The sequence below is a fragment of the Somniosus microcephalus genome, chromosome 4 (assembly GCF_052327205.1).
Source record: "Somniosus microcephalus isolate GS21.2 chromosome 4, FLI_Smic_1.0, whole genome shotgun sequence".
Taxonomy (NCBI): Eukaryota; Metazoa; Chordata; class Chondrichthyes; order Squaliformes; family Somniosidae; genus Somniosus; species Somniosus microcephalus.
The window spans coordinates 260,212,215-260,237,470 of NC_140990.1; the positions used below are offsets into that span (position 1 = coordinate 260,212,215).

General features: G+C 43.7%; 1 protein-coding gene across 1 annotated transcript in view; it reads left to right on the forward strand.

The window, feature by feature from the left end:
• Positions 1–23,406, forward strand: part of kcnj3a (potassium inwardly rectifying channel subfamily J member 3a) — a 364,788-nt gene extending 341,382 nt beyond the window's left edge. Inside the window, exon 3 of the mRNA XM_085986314.1 lies at positions 21,782–23,406. Within this exon, the coding sequence (XP_085842440.1) occupies positions 21,782–22,377 (596 nt within the window). The 3' untranslated portion in view covers positions 22,378–23,406. The remainder of the gene's footprint in view (positions 1–21,781) is intronic.
• The last annotated feature ends 1,850 nt before the right edge of the window (positions 23,407–25,256 follow it).

Consider the following 25,256-nt stretch of genomic DNA (forward strand, 5'->3'; position numbering starts at 1 on the left):
GCGATTGTTAGTGTTTGCAGCACCTCAATGCTGTCAAACACTGAAAAATCAACTCAAAAAATGTTGTGCATGGTCCCTTTAAGAAAACCGGCAGATGACGCGTCATCAAATGACATAATCTGATACCGGCTTCCTCTGAATTGGCCGGCAAGCCCACAGGGCAGGCTTAACGAGACCAATTGACGTAAAATTACATCTGTGGGCTGGATGTAGTTGGGGGCGGGACTGGAACCCGGAAGGCAGCTGACCCACTCCCAAGCCACCTCGAAGCAGAAAATCGTGGCCTGAGTGTATGGAATGATTCCTGCGCCTGAACAGGTAGTCCTGAGGCACTTCTGATATTGGGTCTCAAACCTCATTTAAATAAGATCAGCGAGCTACAAACACCTTCTGGGCATCTCCAGGTAGCTCACTGGTGAAGAAGGTTTTGAATTCACGGGCTCTTAGGTAGGTCATTAAAGGGGAAGTGGCACAATTGCGAAAGGGGCAATTGGGAGAGATTCAATTGAGACTTCAGAACCAAGAGTGATCGGGATATCGGGACGGGGGGCAGATTAGGAGGGGAGCAATCCTGAGTGGGTCGATCGAGACTTCAGAACTATGATATATGTGGGTAGAACAAATAAAGGACAGAGACACGGTGAGTTGCTAGTCCATGTGCTTGCTTTACTAGGCCAGAGCAAACTGAGCTAAACCATGTGACAAACTATGTGATAATACATTACACTGCTTTCTCCTTAAAAATAATGTATGCGTTCCCCCCTCAAATACAACAGAACTATGGCCCACCTTTCCCAGCATTACATGTACCACATAACAAAAACTCCAGGCTTTTTTTCTTTTAAGTGAACTACAAATACTACAAATGAACTACAAATCCAGTTTAATAACAGGTTTGCAGAGCCTTCCTGATCTCCTTCCAAAAGGTTCTGGTGTTGAACCAATTTTTGGGCTGTTTTATTTTGGTTCCGAACTCAAAGAAGTAGGTCCCACCACTCTGTTTCCCCACTTGATACAACCTTGCTTACAAGACAATTCAGTATGACGGTTATGGAATGGTTTCAATTCTGTGTCCAAACACTGATCAGTCCATCCATTCAAGGTGTTTTCATACATTCTTTTCAGTACTGAGTCCTTTTGAGTCTCATTTGCAATCTCAGTTGCATTCACGGGAAAGTCTTTGTCAATTGCAGCTAGCGTGAAAATCTCATCTTCACTCCCAACACAAGTCTTCACGTGGGAACCTGGACAAGGCATCTGCGATTGCTTTTTGCTTTGAAGTGCAATATTCAATCGTGTAGTCATATTGTGACAACAACACTGCCCAACGTTGCATTCTTGCTGCGGCCATTGCAGGGATGGCAGATTTGGGCCCCAATATTGCTAGGAGCAGTTTGCGATCGGTTATCAGGGTAAACGTTCTGACGATCAGGAACTGTTGGAATTTCTTAATTCCAAACATTATGGTGAGTGCTTCCTTTTCAATTTGCACGTAGTTTCTTTCCCTCTTTGTGAGGGTTTGCAATGCGAACACGATTGGTTTCTCTTGGCTGTCATCTCCCACAGACAGCTCCCACACCATAGCTAGAAGCATCACATGCTAACTTAAGTTCACGCTCTGTGTCGTAGTGCACAAGTAAAGTATCACTAGAGAGACTTCTCTTACAAGCGTCGTAAGCTTCCTGTTGCGTTTTCATCCATTTCCATTGGACATCCTTCTTGAGGAGCTCGTGCAATGGCGCTAACATGGTCGCTAACTCAGGTAAGAAACGTGCATAGTACTGGACCATTCCAAGGAAAGATCTTAACTCAGACACGTTCTGTGGCTTTGGAACATTGATGACAGCATCAACCTTTTCCTTCACTGGTTGCAAGCCATTTGCATCAACTTTCAGACCAAGCTACACAACCTCGGGCTGCATAAAAGCACATTTGCTCCTTTTCAATTTGACATTGTGGGAATTCAACCTTTAAAGCACTAATTCTAACACTTCTAGATTTTCTTCCTCGCTGCTTGTTGCGATCAGCACATCATCTTGATTGCATTAGCAATTTGGAATTCCTTACAAAATCTTATCCATCATAGCCTGGATGATTTTGGGGGAGGGTTTTATACCATGCAGCAGCTTAATGTATGAGTACAGTCGCTTGCGTGTGTTGATAGTGAGATACTGTTGACTCTCTGTCAACATTTAGTGTGTGACAGGTTGAGCTTGGAGAAAACCTTTGACCCAGAGAGTGCTGCATACAAACCTTGTGATGTAGGTAACGGGTACTGTTCATCGTCAACCACTTGGTTGATAGTAACTTTGTAATCACCACACAAGTGTACAGTTTTGTTTGCTTCGGGCACTACCACGATCGAGGTAGCCCATTCACTTTTATCAGTTTTCACTAGCGCTCCGTTCTCTCTCAGCTTCACTAGTTTTTCCTCCACCTGACTTTTCAACACATAAGGGACCAGCCTTGCCTTACAATAGACAGGCTTCACATTGGACTTGATGCGGATATGCATGTCATACCCAGTGATGCCCTCATAACTGTCTGAGAACATGCCTTTATACTTGTTCAGCATTGTGTCGAGTTGCTCCTTTGAAGCATCTGCACTGAAGATGTTTTTCCAATCTAGTTTCAACTTTCTCAACCAGTCTTTGCCTATGAGGGTTGGCCTGTTGTTGCAGCTCACTACAGTAATAGGCAGCTTTACTGACTGGCCATTGTGCTGAACTGTACATTCCATTTGTCCACATGTCGCAAGGATTTCTCCGGAGTATGTTTTTAACGTTATGGTACTCTTTGTAAGTAGCATTTGATTAAACTTACTCTCATATGTGTCCTTACTCATGATAGAGCAGTCTGCTGCCGTGTCGATACACATATCAATACATTGGTCGTTGATCAAAGTTTTATATGAAGTCTTTCTCACGACTGCTGGTGTTGCTGCTAGTAGCATAGACACTGTAGATGCCTAGTTCTTCAACATCAGGTGTGTTCACTTCAATATTGTGAATTCCTCCCTTTTGCTGTCGCTATTTTGCATTGCCACTAGAATGGTTCTTACTTCCTGCTTTCGATCTAGCTCTGCAAGCTGTTGAAATATAGCCTTGCTTCTGGCAGTGACAACACTTCGCATTTCTGTATTGGCAGGACAGTGGTGAATGATTTCCATTGCAGTGAAGTCGGCAATGGCCTGCAATTTTAATGTGGGGTCGGGAGGAGCACTCAGTATTTTTAACAAACTTACCTATTCGGTGGTGGCCTACAGCGGTCCTGGGCCGCTGGTTAGGCCACATGATAACCCAGTTTTGCACAGGGGACCTCAAATAGACATTAGATCCCTTATTTGCATATGCAAAGAACCTAATGCCAGTTTCCGGCATGGGCCCTAGACACCTTTTTTTTGCATATACCAATATGGCGGGTGGTGCACTTCCAGCTCATATTTAGTGCGCTGTTCCTGCCCCCATATTGGAGACTTAGGCGTCCGTTTAATGGGCACAGCGCCATCAAGTTTCTAGGCCAGTGTCTTAGACCTCCCATTTCAGATCTGTCTTACCCCTACTCCTTCAGCTATTCATGCATTAATACCTTTAATTTCTCTCTATTTCTGATCTGACTTATCCACAGATGGTGACTGACCTGCTGAGTGTTTCTAGCATTTCATGTTTTAAGACTTCCAGTGTTTGTAGTTTTTTGTTTGAATTAAACAGCATAATTTTAGCTGTTACAAAAAATACAGATAAATTACAAACATATTTTTAGTCATCTAGAATTTCCCCCTTCGGTTCTTTCACCTCAACCTCTCTCCTCAAGAGATTAATTTGATTAATTTGATGTTACTGTCTAACTTCTTCATAATCAAAATGCTTATAAGTCATGATAACAATTAGTATAATAGGACTACTATTGATTTACTTTTCAGTTTGGACTGTTTGAAGGCCACGGTTATGTAATTAGTGTTTTCTTCAAAAGCCTCCTGTCAATATATAAAACTACATTTGATTTGTATTGAAGGTGAAGACAACTGAAAACAAGGCTATGCCATGCTGTTGTATCATTAGTGATAAAAAATGAAAAATTTCAGCTTCTGTTGAGTGGCTTATTCACGCATTGTACTGAGTCTACAAAACAAAGGGTAAAACCTTGGGATAGCTGCAGGCCTCAGCAAAGCTTCTGCTAAGCTTGGAAAATGGAACAAAGTACAATTGTGCTGAGCATGCAGGGGAAAATCTTAACCTCATTCTAAGCTTGTGGTAGGCATTTAGTAAGTGAGGTGAAAGGCCTCAGGCTACTAAAATACAGCAAAACATTGACAGGGTTCATAGTAATATACAGTCATTTGTCTGTAATAAACACTTTGACCTAGAAATTTGGGTGATTTGCGCCACCCATTAGCACGGCATAATGTCGAGCAAGTGGTGACCGCCACTCTTCCACCAGCTGGTGGCAGGTCCCGTGGTGTCCTCCATTTTTGTAGGCCTGGAAGCGCTGCCATTAAGAGGTATCGCCCTGCAAAGAAAAATGGCGGAGCGGTGACGTCAGTCGGCATGCAATGCTGACTTAACGTCACCACGGCGAACTTCGACCCGAGCGCTGAGTTCAGCGCTGGGTCCTAAGCATGCCAGGTAAACCCAGCGTGCAAGCAGACTCACAGAGGTGCTGTCAGCACCTCTTAAACGGACACACACATCTTTCAGGTAAGTTTGCATTTAAGCTTTTGGATTTTTTAAAATTTTTCTGAAGTAGTGGCTTGCTGCAATAGACATTAGAAGTTTTTAAGTGTGTAGGGAGTGCGCTGGATGCTTGCAAGGCCTCGTATGATAAGGAAGGCCTCTGAGAAGACAGAAAATGCTGCAAGTACTCAGCAGGTCAGACAGCATCCTTGAAGAGAGAAACAGAGTTCACGTCTCAGGTCAAGATGCTGCCCGACCTGCTGAGTATTTCCAGCATTTTCTGCTGTCATTTCAGATTTACGCATCTGCTCGCAGAGGGAAGAGGAGGAAGCATAAGAGGAGGTAGCAGAAGAGATGGAAGTGAGCGGATGCTGGAAATCTGAAATGACAGCAGAAAATGCTGGAAATACTCAGCAGATCAGGCAGCATCTCGACCTGAGACGTGAACTCTGTTTCTCTCTTCACGGATGCTGCCTGACCTGCTGAGTATTTCCAGCATTTTCTGTCTTCTCAGAGGCCTTCCTTTACCATTAGAGGCCTTGCAAGCATGCAGCATACTCCCTGCACTCCATATACACTTAAAAAACTTTTAACATGTATTGCACCAAGCCACTACTTCAATAAAATATAAAAAATCCAGTCCAAAAATGCAACCTTACCTAAAAGATGTGTTTGTCCCTTTAAGAATTGCTGACTGCGTCTCTGTCAGTCTGCTGCACGCTCGCTTTTCAGAGCAAGCTTGGAACCCAGCGCTAAACTCAGTGCAAAGGTCCAAGTTTGCAGAGCATGACATTAAGTCGGCGTGACGTCACGCTCTCCATATTTGTATGTCCAGGACCAGTGCTGCTATTGGCAGCATGAAGGCCCTCACCAAAATGGCAGCCACCAAGTTCCGTGCCAGAGAAGGGCGTTAGAGTGGTGGCCACCATTTTTTTCAGGAAACCAGCGGTAACTCGTGGCAGTAAGGTAGGGAATTTCTAGGCCATTATTCCTTACTACATTTCTGATCATGTTCTGAATTATATTTCATTAGTGTTCTTTTATCAGAATTTCTACACCAGTAAGAATATATTAAGATTGCAGGGTAGTTCATTTTGAATTGATAGCTATGATCTGAACTGAACACATGAGCATAGACACATATCTTATTTTGTAAATAAGTATTTCAATATATGTGTTACCTCTTCCTCCACCTGAGCCACCCCCTGCCCCACCCTTCCAGGTTTCCAAATGCTGAAAACACTTGTCAATGCCTGTTTATGTTTTTTTTTATGGATTTACTAGTGTAAAGTGTTTAGGGACTGAATATATGTTGATGTTTCATCCTTTAAAGAAATCTTTTCTTACAGTTGTAGTGTAGTCTGATTGACTTTTTCAAATAAGTCACTATTATGCAGTTGCAACACTTTAAAAGTAAATACCTATGGACAGATATCAGCAGTCAACCACACAAAAGAGAAAATCATTCCTCTCCAATTGAAATATTATGCAAAGTCTAAGTTACACTGCATAATCCATTCTGTACGCTCGTCTTTAGAAATAATGTCATTTTTTCCTACAAATGACACATAATCTTCAGCATCATACTAAAAATTACTTTAAAATGTGATATATTAAAATATAATTGGAAAAGCTTATTATACTAGATATAGATTTGAAGGTTTGATGCACGTAATACCCTTTGGAAATTAGATAATAATCATGCAAATAGCATTTATTCAAAGGAAAGGAAGGGCTTTTACCAAGAAAATTGAGGATATAAATGATTGATTGATAGGCAATCTGGTGAGAAAACAAAAATTCTACTTTCATAAATAACTGGATACACTATCAGAGTAAAAGATCTGTCAAATGACAGACAGGCTGCACGTAAACCAAGAAGGAACAAAGAAACGTGTAAGGAACATTCAGACAGGAATCAATAATCATTTATACTCGACAGGTGGGGGGACGGGCAGGAAGGAAATCTGATCCCAGATGAGACTGATCGCAGGGTACAAGGTAGTTAACAGGTGAATATGGATATAGAGGCCCCATGAATCTGCAATGCTGCTCCGCCGCCATTGGCATGACAGGCCAGGGCGTGCATCCATTGGCCCCAGGAACTCCTGTCGCCATCTAAATCCCCAGGGTCCATAAAATTGGTAGACAACTGCACAGGTAGCAATGTAGCTGGCGTGCATTATTTTGGGTGGGGGAGGTAGGAAATAGGTGGTGGAGGCAATCCACAGAGGAAGAGTGCCAACAGGTCCAGATGAGAAAAGTTTTTTTTTAAACAAGTTTGACCCTTTAACAGAAAGGCCTCAGGCTGGCCAAATTCTTTGCAACCAACTGCCATAAGGAAATCGGCCTTTTCACATTTGGTGGACCCCATTTCCATCACCTGGTACAATTGTACACCTACTTCATGCAGGTGTGCAATATACTGGGGGCACCAGAGGCGGAACTGGCAAGAAGTCTACCATTTGCATCATCTCACCCAGTTCTGCCTCCTTCTCTGGTGCCAGCTGAAAAAGGAATATATGAAAGAACACAACCCCCACCCACCTCCCCCCCCACCCTCAAAAAAAACACCAGAACGGTGAGCCGACATTAAGAGGTCCCACCTAATTTCTGCTCCACCCACCACAATAACTTTCCTCTGTTAACCGTAAATCCCAAGGAATTACAGGACCAGAGACTTAACTGAATCTGAGACCAGGAAATGCAAATACTTGGGGCCATGAAAGGAGGAAAACCATAATAACATCAATGCTCAAAGGATCAAAAATATGATGACAGACGAGGCTGTTGTGGTCGTAGGAAACGATGGTGTGGTGGAATATGAGAAACATGACTAAATCAAGAGGATGGTAATGAATATAACATTCTGGGGGTATAGAGTGGAAAGAAAAAGAGTAGACATAGCTCTATGCGTGGAAAACCCAGAGACAAATGAATTTACTCTAAGATGAGAACAAGAAGGTTATTTTCACGGGTGAATTCAGTCGACCCAAGTAGTTTTAGAGTCAGATTTGATAAATGTAATGCGTAACTGTTTCATGACCCAGTGCATCAGGGAAGCCAGTATTCAACTTGACCCGATATTCATAAGTGACACAGAACATGTACAGCAACTGGAAATCGTGGCACCCTGTGGGATGGTGACCACAGAATGGTGAAGTTTAACATGATCTGAGATTCAGAAATACCAAAGACCTGAAGCTAGATATAAAAGTGCTAAATTCAAAGAATTAAGAGAACAACTTAAGAAAATTGAATAGGGTAGGTTGTTCACCAACTCTTCAGTGAAGGACAAGTGGAACACTTTTAAAGACATGGATTACTAGAGGATGAGCACAATATAATGAATATTCAAAATGACTATTTACTCCAAATATTCACAAGGGAAGGTATGAGAAACATGTCATCCGGAATCAACGATCATCTAGGCAAAATTAATAACAGAGACCTGGCTCAAAGAAGGGGAGGATTGGGAACTTAATGGCCCAGAAATTCGGGACGGGGGCTTCCTGTGGGTGCAAGCCCCCGATCTGCACTTACCTAGCGCACCGGCCGTTGAGCTGTGGGCCCCCATGGAATTCCGATCCGGGGCCTGGTCCAGCTGCCGGCGTGCAGTGCTTGCGTATCCCTGGGGCGCAGTTAGTTCGAAGCGTCCCCTGGGATCACGTGGGCCATGGGGAGCCAATCGGAGCAGGGAATGCTCCATTCATAAGTCTGACAGGAAGTGCTGTCAAACTTAGAAATACTATGGGCCCTTTCTTCTTACAAAACATCACTAAATCTTCAAATACATTTTTAAAAAACATCACATTTTTTAAATAAACTATAAATTAAATGAAATAACTATTTTAAACAATTTAAATTTTTGAAAAAATTAATTTTATTTTCTAACGGGGCTAAAAATAAACTTACCTTGCTTTAAAGTATTTAAAAATAATAAACCTGTGGAAAAAATGTTTTCATTTTAATTAATTCACCACTTACCTTGTAAAAAGCAGGCCTTACGCCTGCTTTTTACATTTCTAAATTCTGCAGGCTTACCTTCCCGGGAAAAACTGTAAAAAAAAAACGAAGTTCGATGCGCACGCGCAGCCTCCCCTGTGCACGCATACGACCTCTGAACCCCTGCTTTCAGGGGAACGGAAGTGCCGGTTTCCCGCGCATGCGCAGTGCATGCAGGAAATCGGCACTTCCATTGGGCCTACGGGTGAGTACCCCGTGCGTACTCACCCGTGGAGACCCGAATTTCTGGGCCAATATTCCTGGCTACAAGGTATTCAGGAAATATAGGGAAGGAAAAAAGGGGGTGGCAGAATTGATCAAAGAAACGATTATAGCACTGGAGAGGGATGATGTAGTTGAGTGGTTAAAGACAGAGGGCTAGAAATTCAGTAGGCTTTGTGCCCAGTTTTCGCCCAAAGAGGGCTTTTGCGCCACTTGCTGAGATTGCGCCGATATTCAGCGCTGTGGTAATGGCGGCGTTAGCCAGTAGCGCTGCGCTGCCACCGATGACGTCATCGGTGTGCGCAGTGCCCCGCTACCGCCCCGCTACCGGCCCGACCGCGATATTTAGTTGCGGCCGCCTCTTCCGCAGCGGCCGCAAACAGCGATCTGAAAACGGGGCCGTCCTGCAGCCTTAGTGGGGCGAGTTAAGGCGGAGGTGCGGCCGGCCGCTTTTTCGGCGGCCGCCTGCCCGCACCTCCTTCCCCGGCCTCCTCCACCCCCCCCCCCCCGCGGCATTGCCGGCTGTTTTCCGGGAGCCCGGCACGGGCTCATTTGCCGGCACTAGCGAGCGGCGATCTCGCTGTTGCAGGCACCTCCCCCTTAAGAGAGGGAGGAAGGCCTGCAGTACCGCAGCCTGCCGCTCCGCAGCGGGTGGCGCTGCGGCACCTAGCGCGCCGAAATTCAGTTTCAGCGCCCCAAGCGGGGGCGGCCACACCCTTGAATAGCGGCCGGCTTCGACTTGGGGCGCTGAAACTGAATTTCCGGCGGGCGCAAGTGGCTCCGCGCGCAGCGGTAACTTCTGGGCGCAAGCGAGCTGGCGGGCCCAAACTGAATTTCTAGGCCAGAGCCTACTTGGATAAAATTAAGGAACAATAAAAGAGCTGTTTTGCTACTGGGCGTATACTATAGGCCACCAAATAGTGCAAAGGAGATAGAGGAGCAAATTTGCAGTCAAATTACAGAAAGATGCAAGAACTACAGAGTAGTGATAATGGGGGACTTCAATTATCTTATACAGTCATAGAGTCATACAGTCATAGAGTCATAACGGCACAGGAGGCCATTCGGCCCATTGAGTCCGTGCCAGCTCTCTGTAGAGCAATCCAGTCAGTCACATTCTGCCGCTCTATCCCCGTAGCCCTGCAAATTTATTTCCTTCAAGTGCCTATCCAGTCTCCCCTTGAAATCATTGAGTGTGTCCACTTCCACCACTTCCGTCAGCAGCGAGTTCCAGGTCCTCACCACTCATGTGTAAAAATGTTTTTCCTCACATCCCCCCTGTATCTCTTGCCCAAACCTTAAATCTGTGTCCCCCAGTCCTTGTACCATCAACTAGTGTGAAGAGCCTTTCCCCGTCTAGCCTATCAAAATCCGTCATAATCTTGTACATCTCTGTCAAATCACCCCACAACCTCCTTTACTCTAATGAAAACAAATCCAGCTTCTCCAACCTGTCCTTGCAGCTAAGATCTCCCATCCCCGGAACCATTCTGGTAAATCTCCTCTGCACCCTCTCAAGAGCCTTCACATCCTTCCTAAAGTGTGGTGACCAGATCTGGAAGCAATACTCCAGTTGTTGCCTAACCAGCGCTTTATAAAGGTTCAGCATAACTGCTCTACTTTTGTACTCAATACCTCTATTTATGAAGCCCAAGATCCCATATGCTTTGCTAACCACTCTCTCAATATGTCCCGCCACCTTCAGGGACCTATGCACATTAACTCCCAGGTCCCTCTATCCCTGCATACTCTTTAAAACTGTGCCATTAAGTGTATATTGCCTCTCCCTGTTCCTTCTGTCAAAATGCATCACCTCACACTTCTCTGTATTAAATTCCATCTGCCACTTGTCTGCCCATTCTGCCAGCCTTTCTGTGTCCTGTTCCATTCTACTCTGTATTCCAATATCCAGGTCATTTCTATATATCAAAAAAAGCAGTGGCCCCAGCTCTGACCCTTGGGGAACACCACTGTCTACCATCCTCCAGTCTGAAAAACAGCTATTTACCACAACTCGCTGTTTTCTGTCCTTAAGCCAATTCCTTATCCTAGCTGCCACTGGCCCACCTAATCTGTGAGCTTCAATTTTGTTAACTAGCCTTCTATGTGGTACTTGGTCAAACGCCTTCCAAAAATCCATGTAGACAACATCCATTGCATTCCCTTCATCAATCCTTTCTGTTACCTCATCAAAAAATTCAATTAGATTAGTCAAATACGATCTGCCTTTTACAAATCCGTGTTGGCTCTCCTTAATTAACTTAAACCTCTCCAAGTGCCCATAAATTTTTTCCTTGATTATTGTTTCTAAAATTTTACCCACCACTGATGTTAAACTATAGATACTAGGATTGTCCTTATAAACTTTCTTGAACAATTCTGTCACATTTGCCACTTTCCAATCCTCAGGCACCTCCCCCGCTTCTAGGGAAGATTGGAAAATTATGGCAAGCCCTTCTGCTATCTCATCTCCCAATTCCCTTAGCAACCTGGGATGCAAGCCATCTGGACCAGGCGACTTATCCACTCTAAGCATACCCAGCCTTTCTAGTACATCCTGCCTATCAATTTTCAGCCCTTCCATTGCTTCTACCTTTTCCACTTCTACTGATATTTTGTCAGCATCCACCTCCTTAGTAAACACCGATACAGAGTACTCATTGAGCATTCTAGTCTTGCCCTGTGCCTCTAAGCATCTATCTCCTTCTTTGTCCATAATAGGCTCCACCCCGCCTCTTACTACCTGCTTACTGTTTACATGCTGGTAGAAGATTTTTAGGTTCCCTTTTATGTTAACCACCATTCTACTCTCACATTCTCTCTTTGCCAATCTTATTTTCATCTTCACTTCCCCTCTCAACTTATCGTATTTGGTCTGGTTCTCCCTTGAAGAATTCACCTGACATTTATCATACACCCTCTTTTTTTGTGTCATCATCTTCCCTATCTCCCTCGTCATCCAAGGAGCCCATGCTTTGGTTCCCTTCCCCTTCCCTTTTGTTGGAATGTACCTAGTCTGTGCTTGGAACATCTTCACCTTAAATATCACCCATTGTTCCATTACAGTTGTTCCTGTCAGTCTTTGGTTCCATTTTACTCTGGCTAGATCCTTTCGCATCCCATTGAAGTTAGCCCTATTCCAGTTTAAAAGTTCTACTCCAGATTGTTCCTTGCTCCTCTCCATTGCTAATCTAAATCTTATGATATGATGATCACTCGTACCCAACTGTTCTCCCACTTGGTCGACCTGGCCCACCTCATTTCTCAGCACCAGATCCTAGTTGGGCCAAGAACATACTGGTTGAGGAAATTCTCCTGAACACATTTCAGAAATTCCTCCCCCTCCTTTCCTTTTACCCTAGCATTATCCCAATCGATATTTAGGTAATTAAAGTCCCCCAATATCACCATAGAAACATAGAAGATAGGAGCAGGAGTAGGCCATTCGGCCCTTCGAGCCTGCTCCGCCATTCAATGAGATCATGGCTGATCATCCAAATTCAGTACCCTGTCCCTGCCTTCTCCCCATATCCCTTGATCCCTTTAGCCTTAAGAAATATATCCAACTCTTTCTTGAATATACTTAATGAACTGGCCTCCACCGCCCTCTGTGGCAGAGAATTCCACAGGTTCACCACTCTCTGGGTGAAGAAATTCCTCCTCATTTCAGTCCTAAATGGCTTACCCCTTATCCTTAGACTATGACCCCTGGTTCTGGACTCCCCGGCCATCAGAAACATCCTTCCTGCATCTAGTCTGTCCAGGCCTGACAGAATTTTATAGGTTTCGATGAGATCCCCTCTCAATCTTCTAAACTCCAGTGAGTATAAGCCCAATCGACACAATCTCTCCTCATACGTCATTCCTGCCATCCCAGGTATCAGCCTGGTGAATCTTCGCTGCACTCCTTCCATGGCAAGAACGTCCTTCCTCAGGTAAGGCGACCAAAACTGCGCACAATACTCAAGGTGTGGTCTCACCAAGGCCCTGTACAACTGCAGCAAGACATCCTTGTTCTCGTACTCGAACCCTCTTGCTACGAAGGCCAACATACCATTTGCCTTCTTAACCGCCTGCTGCAACTGCATGCTTACCTTCAGCGACTGGTGTACAAGAACACCCAGGTCTCTTTGCACTTCCCCTTCTCCCAATCTATTGCCACTCAAATAATAATCTGCCTTCCTGTTTTTGCCACCAAAGTGGATAACCTCACATTTATCCACATTATAGTGCATTTGCCATGTTTCTGCCCAATCACCCAACCTGTCCAAATCGTGCTGGAGTTTCACGACATCCTCCTCACAGCATATCCTCCCACCCAGCTTTGTGTCGTCTGCAAATTTGGAGATATTACATCCAATTCCCTCGTCTGGATCATTACTATATATTGTGAACAGCTGGGGTCCTAGGACCGATCCTTGCGGTACCCCACTAGTCACTGCCTGCCACTCGGAAAATGACCCGTTTATTCCAACTCTTTGCTTTCTGTCCACCAACCAGTTCTCTATCCAAGTCAATACCTTGCCCCCAATCCCATGTGCCTTAATTTTGCACGCTAATCGCTAATTACTCTGTAGCTCTTGCATATCTCTGTGATTTCCCTGCAGATTTGCTCCTCTACCTCCCTCTTACTATTTGGAGGCCTATAGAACACCCCCAATAGCGTTTTTGCTCCTCAACTCTAACCAAATGGATTATGTTCTTGTCCCCTCAAGAACATTCTTCCTTTCCAACACTACAACGTCTTCCTTAATCAGCACTGCCACCCCACCTCCCTTTTTTCCTTCCCTATCTTTTCTGAACACCTTGTACCCTTGAATATTAAGTGCCCAGTTCTCACCGTTTTTAAGCTACGTTTCTGTTATTGCCACAACATCATATTACCACACGGCTAATTTTGCTTGTAGCTCACCAACCTTATTCACCATACTTTGTGCGTTTGCATACATGCATTCTAAACACATTTTTGAATTTTTCCTAGTTTTTCTTAGCCTGCTCCTTTCTAATATGGTACTACTTCCGCCTCTAGTACTGCTTTCTTCTCTAGTACTATCCAACACACTTACTGTTTTGGAATAGTAACAGTGTAATGGTCAAAGAGGGGGAGGAATTCCTGAAATGTGTGCAAGAGAACATTCTTGATCAGTGTATTTCCTGCCGAACAAGGAAGCGGTGCTGGATCTAGTTCTGGGGAATGAAGTGGGGCAAATGGAGCATGTTTCAGTGGAAGAGCATTTGGGGAATAGTGATCATAATATCATCAGGTTTAGAATCGTTATGGAAAAGGGCAAGGAACAATCAAGCATAAAAATACTTAACTGGAGGAGAGCTAACTTCAGTGAGTTGAAAAGGGATCTGGCCCAGGTGCATTTGAATCAAAAATTGGTAGACAAACCAGTAATTGAACAATTGGAGGCCTTCAAAGAGGAGATGGTTCAGCTACAGAGTAGACACATTTCCATGAAGGGGAAAGGAAGGGAATCCAAAGCTAGAGCTCCCTGGATTACTGAAGATACAGAGGTTAAAATGAGACAGAACAGGGAAGCTTATGACAATTATAAGGTTCATAATACAGTAGAGAACCAAGCTGAATAAAGAAATTAGAGAGGAAATCAAAAAGAGAATAAGAGGGGGAAAGAGAGATTATGAGATTAGATTAGCAGCTAACATAGAAGGGAACCCAAAAGTCTTTTATAAACACTTAAATAGTAAAAGGGCAGTCAAAGGAAACCTGGGGCTAATTAGGGACCTAAAAGGAGATATTATTGTGGAGGTAGAGGGCATAGCTGATGTACTAAGTGAATACTTTGCATCTGTCTTCACTAGAGAAGAGGATGCTGCCATTAGATTTGAAATGGGCTGATATGAGTGACAAAACGGACAAAGGCAACTACAAATCTATTAATCTTCAGTTCCATGTAAAAATGATGAGTTTGATTATCAGGAGTAAACTCGATAATTATGTATACAATAAAATAACCTAGTAAACAGAAGTCAAGGTAGATTCAGAAGGCAAATATCCTGGATGACTAATCTCCGTGACTTCTTTGAGGAATTGACAACCTAAGTGGACTGTGGAAAGCCCTACTCATTGTGTACAATGAAATGCAAGTTGTTATTGTTTTGTACCTAGACATCCAGAAGGAATTTGACAAAGTTCTACATAAAAGGCCATTAGTTAAGCTCAATGCTGTGGGAATGCAGGGTAAATCTTGGGGAATGAATAGGAAATTGGCAGAAGGGTAGAAAACAACAGGTATTTGTTAGAAGAGTTGTGATGGAATGGGGGAAAGCACTAAATGAGATGTCCCAGAGATCGGTATTGGGACAACTACCACTTCCAATTTACATCAATGACTTGGATCCAGAAACTCAGTGCAAATTGACTAAATTTGCAGATGATACTAATCTAAGAGGAGCAGTGGAATCACAGAGGCAGCACATAAAAGACAGATTGATTTAGACAAAATTTGCAAGTGGACGGAGCAATGGTAGATAAAATTTAATGCGGACAAGTGTGAAGTACTAAACATAGGAAGGAAAAATGAGCAACTCCATGTACTCCCTGTCTAAATAAATGGGGATGAAGTTGAAAGAGATCTAGGCGTCTTAGTAAATTCAATGCTTGGCATGTCCAACCACTGCAGAGCCACAATCAACAAAGCAAATAGAATGTTAAACTAGATAACCTAATCAGTAAAAACATGAATCAGGGAAACTCAGGCCTTACCTTGAGTACTGTGCCCAGTTCTGGTCCACGAGACTGAAGGGAAGCATTCATGTGCTGGTGACAGTGCAGAGAAGAGCCACAAGGTTGACCCATTCAGGGGTTGGGCGGGCGGGGGGGGGAGGTGGAGGTAGGGTCATAGTTGCCGGGAAACCCAGAAATGTGGGTAACGCAGAGGTCTAGTCGAATTTAATGGCAGGAACACATTTGAATTTTTTTCTCCATTTCCCAGCTGGCAACTGGACAGATTGAAAAGCTGGCTGGCTATTGGGTGGGAAGGCTTGCGCTGGAAGGCTGCAGCCGGGGAGTGGAGAGGAGGGAGGGAGGGAGTCAGGGAGAGGTTGCAGGGGGTGGGAAGACATCTCTGACCTTTGTTGAAAATGCAGCAACTATAAAGATGGTAGGGAAGATGTTCCAGGTTGAAGATAGGTAGCAGACAACTTTCAAGCATTGCATCTCACAATACTGGTGAGGGGTTGGGGTGGGGGATGCAGGGAGGGCATGTTGTTTGGTAGTATTAAGTGGTAGCCAATGGCTTCAGGCTGCATTTTGGATGGACATTATGGGGAAAATGTGGTCCTCAGTGGCTTCCATCCTATTCCCTCCCCAATCACTCCCATCGCACCCCCTACACCTTCACCTTCCCAGTACCCATTTCTCTTTCTACCACCTTTTACTCCTAACACTATGGCCGCAAAATTTGGCAGCTTAGCACCGGCAGTTAAGGTTGATTTCGAGAAGAAAATGGCAGTCGCTTTGCTTCCGCCCACTTCCAGCGCAGCCTGGGCTGGTCGCCATCTTGGTGAGGGCAATAGCACAGGCGGGACCTGCTTGCGCCAGCAGTATGCAGAGTAGGCAGTTCATGACGTCAGTCAGCTTGTAACGCTAATTTGACGCACGACCTGCCATTTTCAATGCCGCCATTCAAATCAACGCCCTCTCCTAAACACGCACAGCTGAACATGTGTTCCGCTGCACGAGAGACCCCCACCCACCCCCATCCCCACCGCTTTTAAAGGGATACATCTAACTTGTAGGTAGGTTGATTATTTCTCTTGTGGAGGCTCTTGCAGAGTTTATATTAATACTGGCTTGCTGGAAGACATTTATAACGTTGCTACAGTGCTTAGGGCATGCTGCTGGACGTTGGGAAGGTGCTGGCTGCAACTAGAAGGCCTCTGACTACACCACTTGCTCCCAGTCATGGGGGCTCTAGTTGCAGTCCCACTCGCGCTGTAGCACGACAGGGAGATGGGGCAGTGGCAGCAAAGACAAGCTGCTTTTGTCTCAACTTGTTTGTTTTTAAAAGTCAAATTAGAATGAGGAAAGAAGTGTCTGATTGCTTTTCTCTCTTTTTTGTCTTCCTCTCTGTCTGTTTGTCTCTCTCCCACATTATCTCATAGACATTAGAAATATGGGGCTGAATTTTAATGAGAAGGCAGATTGGGGCTGGGGTGGTCAGGGACTGCAAGGCGGTTGAGAAACCTGGGAGAACGGGTTTTCCACAGGCCCCTGCTGAATTTAATGGCAGGGCCTGATTTGAAGGGAAGCCTGTTTCCCACCTGCATTCAGCCAGATTGAGCGGCTGGCTGGCACTTGACGGGTAGAATTACAGGGGAGAGGGGTCGGCAAGAAGATCGGGGGCTGGGTAGAAGTTCGGGGGGCCAGGAAGAAGATCAGGGGCCGGGAAGATGATCGGGGGCCGGGTAGAAGATCCGGGGTGGGTTCTGGAGAAAGATTGGGGGGCAGGAAGAAGACAGGGGTCCAGGTAGAAGATTGGGGGGGCCGGGAAGAAGATCGGGGGCTGGGTAGAAGTTCGGGGGGTCTGGGAAGAAGCTCGGGGGCCGGGTCAGCAAGCAGATCGATGACTGGGAAGAAGATCAGAGGGGCCAGGTAGAAGATCGGGGTGGTTTCGGGAGAAAGATTGGGGGGGCAGGAAGAAGACAGGGGGCCAGGAAGAAGATTCGGGGGGGAAAGATCGGAGTCCGAGCAGAAGATCGGGGGGGTGGTGGGTGGAGGTGGAGGTGGGAAGAAAATTGGCCGAGGGGGGGCGGCCGGAGGAGGATGGAGGTGGGGGTCTGAAGAGGATCGGCAGCCAGAAGAGCAGCACAGGAGGGGGAGTCTGAAGAGATCGAGAGCATCACGGGGAGACCAGAGGAGCAGTGGGGGTGGGGAGGCCTCGTGGCAGGATTGGAGGCCTGGGGAAGGAGTGGCCTGAAGGGGGTGGGGGGTGATTGTAGGCCTCGTGGGGAGTCTCCGATCATGGGGGGTGGGTTGGGTAGGAACGCTGGATTCAGGAGGTAAGTGTAAAGCCACTTACCACCTAGACCCAGCAGTCCTCCCCCTGCTTTAGCTGGCGGATTTCATGAAGTTTGCAAAACCTGACCGTCTAAAGTTAAATACAAATTGGAGGTTAAAGCAGAGGCTTCCATCCTCATTATAATATTTAAATAGATGACCTGCCTCCTAGCCACGGATTGGCTGCCCACCCCCATCCTGCCTCCGTTGAAACCGGAAGTAGGCGGGTTGGAGGCGGGTTCAGGTCGGGATTCCGATTTTGAACACTTTAGCTACCCCAACGCCCCCAACCCACCTGTTTTTTTTAGGTTAAAATTCCCCCCGTAATCTTTGTCTCACAGTTATAGCATTAATCTTTCCTAAATGTCCACAAAACACAGGCGAGATGATTAGGGCTTCAAAATGCAACTTTTTTTGATACATTGCACATGCTCAGACTGCACAATCTAAATTCAGCTCACAAAGTCACAACGAGGCGCGGAGTGGCAGTGAGTAGGACATGTGTCGGGGGAGGGGGTGTTTGGACATCAGACATCTGGGATGGGGGATTGGATATCGGAGGTAGGGGTGTTGTTAGACATCGGAGATTAGGAGGTGAGTCGGACATCAGGCATTGGGGGTGTTGGACATCGGGGGTCCGGTCGCAGGGGATTTTGCCGATCTAGGTGGTCGGATCGTGGGGGCGTTTACAGGATAGCTTGATGGGTCTGGATCTGGGCACACTTGTCTTCCTGGCCTACAAGCAGTGCCGGAAAGGATCCAGCCATTCCCACCTCCCTTCAGCTGCCGGATTTCCTAAGGTCTGGAAAACCTAGCCTCCAGGAGTTAAATGCGAAACAGAGGTTACATTTGAGGCAAGCAGCCTCTTTAAAATATTTTAAGGTAGACCAGCCTCCGGAGAGCAGGTTAGTTGCCCAAAGTCCAACCTGCCTGGAAGTGGTCACATTGGTGGCGGATTTGTGTCGTGTTTGTGATTTTTTAATTTTTAACCATCCTGGGAGGGTTAAAATTACTCCCAGTAAGTCCAAGTACAGGCTTTTGAGACAGGCTGACACTTTCAAGGAAAAAGCATTTATTGAAGGCATAAAAAGGCACAAAGGCAATTAAATTGACAGTGTAAATCATGTAATTGTGAAATATGTAATTTTTGGATTTTGTTTTTGTTAAACCCTTATTTTGGGCAATAGCTGTTTTAGTTACTAAGGCTGTAATGGGAGTTGAAAAAAAATGTCAGAAAACATTTTGATTAATGTGTGGTGACCCAGTTTCCAAATTGTGCAATCACAGTGATGAGTTTACATAGGCAAAATCCATTACAACTGTAGACATAAGAATTTCTACAGGAAAAAGATGACACAAAAGTGTGACAAAAGCATGACAACAGGAAGTCAAGTTGTGCAGACAGCAAGTGTACACAGATGTAAGATTTTTAATATAGATAAATTGTGCATTGTACTCAGCATGGTTGTTATACAAAGTAATAAATAAGTTGGATATTTACTGTGATCTTAAATTACATATTGACATGGCCTTGCAATGTCATACTATTTAATTTCTAGATTAATGTCCCTCCAGAGTAAAATAAAAGGATAAATCCAACCATGAAGAAGACTGCAGAAAGTTACTTATCATAGAATCATAGAATGATACAGCACAGAAGGAGGCCATTTGGCCCATCGTGCCTGTGCCGACTCTTTGGTAGAGCTATCCAATTAATCCCACTCTGCTGCTCTTTCCCCATAATTCTGTAATTGTTTCCCCTTCAAGTATTTATCCAATTCCTTTTTGAAAGTTACTATGGAATCTGCTTCCACCACCCTTTCAGGCAGTGCATTCCAGATCACAACAGCTCGCTGTGTAAAAAACTGTTTCCGCACGTCGCCTCCGGTTCTTTTGCCAATCACCTTAAAAAGTGTCCTCTGGCTACTGACCCTTCTGCTACTGGAAACAGTTTCTCCTTATTTACTCTATCAGAACCATTCATGATTTTGAACACCCCTTAACCTTCTCTGCTCTAAGGAGAACAACCCCAACTTCTCTAGTCTTTCCACATAACTAAAGTCCCTCATCCCTGGTAACATTCTAGTAAATCTTTTCTGCACCCTCTCCAAAGCCTTGACATCCTTCCTAAAGTGTGATGCCCAGAATTGAACACAATACTCCAGCTGGGGCCTAACCAGTGTTTTCTAAGGGTTTAGCATAACTTTCTTGCTTTTGTACGCTATGGGCTCGATTTTCCAAGCCCCGAGGAGTCGGGTTTGGTGGCGAGACTGGTGGGAAAATTGCAGAATTGGGGGGCAGGAACCCATCCCGCCTCCGTGCCAATGTCCCAGGAGGCGGGTACCCGACCTGTGCTGGGAGCCGCCTCCCTGAGGCGGGAAGGGGATTAGTGCCAATTAACTGCCTGTTAACAGGTAGTTAACAGGCAATTTTTTGCCTAATCCCTATTTTTAGCCCTGAAGTGTAGGCTGTCCGACGGCTCCGAACCACGCCAAGTTAGCAAGGTGGGCCGTCGGTCTGCAGGGGTTGGAGGGGTCGAGATGTCCGTTGTGCAGGTTAGTGATGGGTGCATGTGTGCAGAGGTAAGTGTGTGAGGTAAGTGTAAAGTGTTTTAATAAGTTTTACTTATCTTTACTTTCTCCTGCAGGCTTCCTCCCTTCAGTTCTCGGGAGTCCCTCAGCTCACCGGCACAAAAAGCAGAATGGCCGCTGAACTGTCAAAAGCTGCAGCCTCTGCTTTCTGGTCTGGAGAGCTCTCTAACTGAGTCTGAGTAGAGGGACTCAAGTTAGAAGACAGATTGTCAATGTTTGACAGCTGATTTTTCATCTGTCAAAAGCTCTTGACAGATGAAATGTTAATCGCTGACGTCACCAGTAACCAGGTGTCCCTTAATTGGCCTGCTGGGCGGGCTTAACAAGGTCAATCAAGAGAAAATAGCGTGGGTTGGCCACAAGTCGATGGAGGCAGGACTACAACCCAAAACGTGGGAGCCCCGCCTCCAAAAGCTCCCCATTGATAAAATCGAGCCCTATGCCTCTGTTAATAAAGCCAATATGAAAGTCCATATACACAACACCAACCGCACTACTCTCATCAACCCTCTCCATTACTTCATAAAAAAACTCAATCAAGTTAGTTAAACACGATTTGCCTTTAACCAATCTGTGCTGACTTTTATTTATTAGCCATACTTTTCCAAATGCCAATTAACTTTGTCTCGGATTATTGTCTCTAAAAGTTTCCCCACCACCGACGTCAGGCTGACTAGCCTATAGTTGCCAGGTTTATTCCTCTCCCTTTTTAAACAGTGGTGTAACATTTGCAATCCTCCAGTCCTCTAGCACCACCCCCATATCTAAGGTGGATTGGAAGATTGTAGCCAGAGCCTCCACAATTTCCACTCTTACTTCCCCCAGTAACCTAGGATGCATCCCATCTGGACCGGGTGACTTTTCTATTTTTTTCTACTTGAAACAGAGGCATTTTAATTATAGATCACTTACTGCTTTCTGTCGACACAAGCAATGTATCAGTTATTTTTGTCTGAATGGAATGGGTTTGAACACTAGTGATGTGTTTAACAGCGATTGATTTTTGTGATCAAGAAAATTTGTGGGGGGGTGGTGGTGAGGTTTGTTTACTAGCATGCAACATTGCAAGGTTCTGTTTCCAATTGATTGACATAATGTTGATGATGGAATAGTAATTAGATGTCTGGTTTTTGACTTTTAAGAATTTTAAGAATCAAGTGGTCTGATTAATGCTGCAGCTATATATTGTATATATATTATATATATTTCAGGTCTAGCTAAAATTCTGATAGAATTATTTATATACATTTGTATTTTCCCTCTAGGCATGACATGCCAAGCTAGGACATCATACACAGAAGATGAAGTTCTTTGGGGTAATCGTTTTTTCCCAGTTATGTCTCTGGAAGAAGGATTCTTCAAAGTAGACTACTCACAATTTCATGCAACATTTGAAATTCCAACACCACCATACAGTGTAAAAGAACAAGAGGAAATGCTGTTTATGTCCTCTCCTTTGATGGCCCCAACTGTTAACAACAGCAGGGGCACTATACCAGATAGAAATGATTCTGTGGACTGCTTCGATAGTCTGGATGACCTAAGTACCAGGATACCACTGAAACTGCAGAAGATCACAGGGAGGGAAGACCTACCAAAAAAATTGCTAAGAATGAGTTCTACCACCTCAGAAAAAGCATACAGTATGGGAGATCTGCCGATGAAGCTCCAGCGAATCAGCTCAGTTCCTGGGAATTCTGAGGAAAAACTGGTGCCAAAGACCAGTAAGATGACCTGTGACCCAATGAGCCAGTCTGTGGCTGACCTGCCACCAAAGCTACAGAGATTAGCAGGTGGTTCAAGGATTGAGGGAAAACTTCCTCCCAAACTGAGGAAAATGAATTCTGATCGTTTTACGTAACTTCAGGAACTTTTTGATGGACACTAAAATCTAATTTTTGATCAAAGACAATTCTACTGTAATTTTCAAAGTTTAATGGGACAAATATACTACATTTATTATTTACAAAATAGGGCAAAGTTTCATTAGCACTACGTGCATTCTGAGATGTTTATTTACCAGCTGTAGTGAAATGTAATGTTAATCGCTTTGATACAAGACCTCAGCCATTTTAAACTCATTGTAATATTAGCATCGACCAGCATGTAGTATCACAAATAGCATGCAATAATGATGTGCAACTTTTGCATATAGTTTTATGGCATGACTCATATTAAATTTATATTTATTCAGTAGTAGCAAAAAACATATAAAAAAGAGGCTTTGCTATGCCTCATAAAATGTACTACAGAATAGGATATTGAAGTCCAGCAGGGTGTATTCCTAACAGAGAGTGGATATCTTTTGAGGATTGATTTCATGCTTTAAATTAAAATGAAGATGATTATTATCTTAAATACTTATGTATATCAAATTGTAATATGTTCTCTTTAAACTAGTCCTTTTGAATGCATGTTTTGCTTACAAAATTAGAGAAGGCTACCGGCAATACAGAGCGTCCCGAGCTCTTGACAGAAAGTTTTAGCCTTAAATAATCTGGTATCTTCCTGTTTTGTGTTTTATTGGCCTCACATTTTTTTTTGCTTTGTTTTGAAATATTGCTTTTTTGGAGTGTATGTAGACAATGAAGGTGGTGGTGCTGGCAGCAGTAAGGATGAGGGAAATGGAAAAGATGAATTATGGTAACAAGACTGCACAGCAGGTCTGTGTTTAATCATCTCAACTAACACTATTTTACTTCAGCCTGCGTCATATTATGAACTGTATAAAGTCAAACATGTTACCAAACTAGGAGCATCTTCAGGCATGCAGACTTTATGTGTATAAACATAAGTTTATTTGGATTACTAAGGGAATATGGAATACTTGTATTTATTCCTACTGCAGCCTCAGTTTTTAGCTGAAACTATATTAAACTTTTCAACTGTTTATGCTGTTTCATTTTTACAGACTACAGTGTCCTTTGTCAATAATGTATGATAGCTTTTGCATCAGACTTTTGTTAAAATATATTTTAAAGTTTTTAGCTACTATGCAAAATAGCGAAACTAGTTTCAACAATACTAATGTATATGAATGTTTTTATCCAAGTACTCTTATTCTTTTGCTTCCATCAAGGATGAACTGTCTTTTATCCAGAACAGGGAAGACTTTTTTTTTAATCACCTGTATCTATTTTTCCCTCCTCCAACATTAACTGTTCACATTGTAACCCTATTTACTTTCTAGTTAACTAAAATTGTTGTAATCCATTACAGCTGCACAATAATAATAGATTATTTACTGAGATCGTAATTTTAGATTTAGGGTGGATTAATGACATGAGGCCTAAACATAAAGAGTGCCTGCCATGATCAAACTGAGGTCCCCAGAATGACAATGATAACATTTTATGATGCCTTCTGATAAACTCTTGTAGTGAGGTAAGTGATTTGTGAATTTCAAGGAATTTGGTTTAGGTGAGACCCCTCTTATGGGTTAAGAGATTGAATCAGCTCACTGAAAACCATGCGAGTGAAAATGTGCACACAAAAGTCAATCTACCTAGGGCAAGGTACATTTTACAGGGAATGTTTCTCAATGGGAATTTATACAATGATGTGCTCATAGGTAAATATATACTACTGTAACGAATGCTAGAAGTTGCACTAAGAATCACTGCTTAATTTGTTCTATTAGATTCCATGTTTTACAACAAAAAAAATAAGGTAGTTGCTGCAAAAATAGAAATATACTTTATCTGTCCAGGAGCAGGCTTGGAGTACAAACAGGAAGAGCAGATACTTTAGAGAAACTAATAAATTAAGTAAGAGGTTAATCTCTTCACGGATGTCTGAAATATTCAGTAGGGGATGAAAAAAGAATTTTGTGTTTTGAGTTTTGAGTGTCCTGCCTGTCAAATTCTGAGCTAAATCTTTAGCCTCCAAGGAAAAATGAACTCATAAAACATTGGTTGTCAGTTGTAGGACTAAAGCAATGGCTTTTTGTTCACCATCATGTTCATTTATCATGACCATTTAATGGTATTACTTAGTATTTCAGATGCAGTTCTGTAATATTTTTTGTTCCCTTAAAGTTTGACTCACCATTAGCACCTCTTATTAAAAAACAATCACAGGTTCAGTACAAAGAATTATGATTCAGTTTAACTTTTCTGTTGCTTTTTCCCCCCTAAAAGTTTCTTCCCTTCTGAAGACAGTGATTCATGCTGGCATAATGAACATGCCAAAATTACCATTCTTTGTGTGTGAGCCTGGATGGTGAGTGTTGGCAGGATATCCACCTGTGAATCATTGCAGCCAAATCCAACCTTATCCTTACCCGATGTACACATGTGCACTTTCTAGGAGAGGTCATTGGATAGGTATAGTGACCTTGGTTAGTTTTCCATTCCCAATGCTGCCTTGGCTAAAATCATCTAACACAAATCTTAGGATTACCCTGATTTGTATTGATCAGCCTTTATTCACTGAGCGAGATAGGGGACTCTGGTTTTTCTACATTTGTGTTTAGTTAAAATACTGGCATCTTTAAAAGTCATTGACAGAACTCATTTGGATTAGTTATTGAGTGCAATAATGGAAAGGAATTGAATTAACATCACATTTGAAGCTAGTTAGTCACTGTACGTTGTTCTGTATTTATAGTGAATGCTGTCTGTCTGGACAATCTGGTAAACTGAACAACCCAAATCTGCCTGAACAAAATATGGCAACATGAATATAGTTTGTCCAGGCATGATGAGCAGTTTGTCTGAGCATACAATGGGTACAATCTCT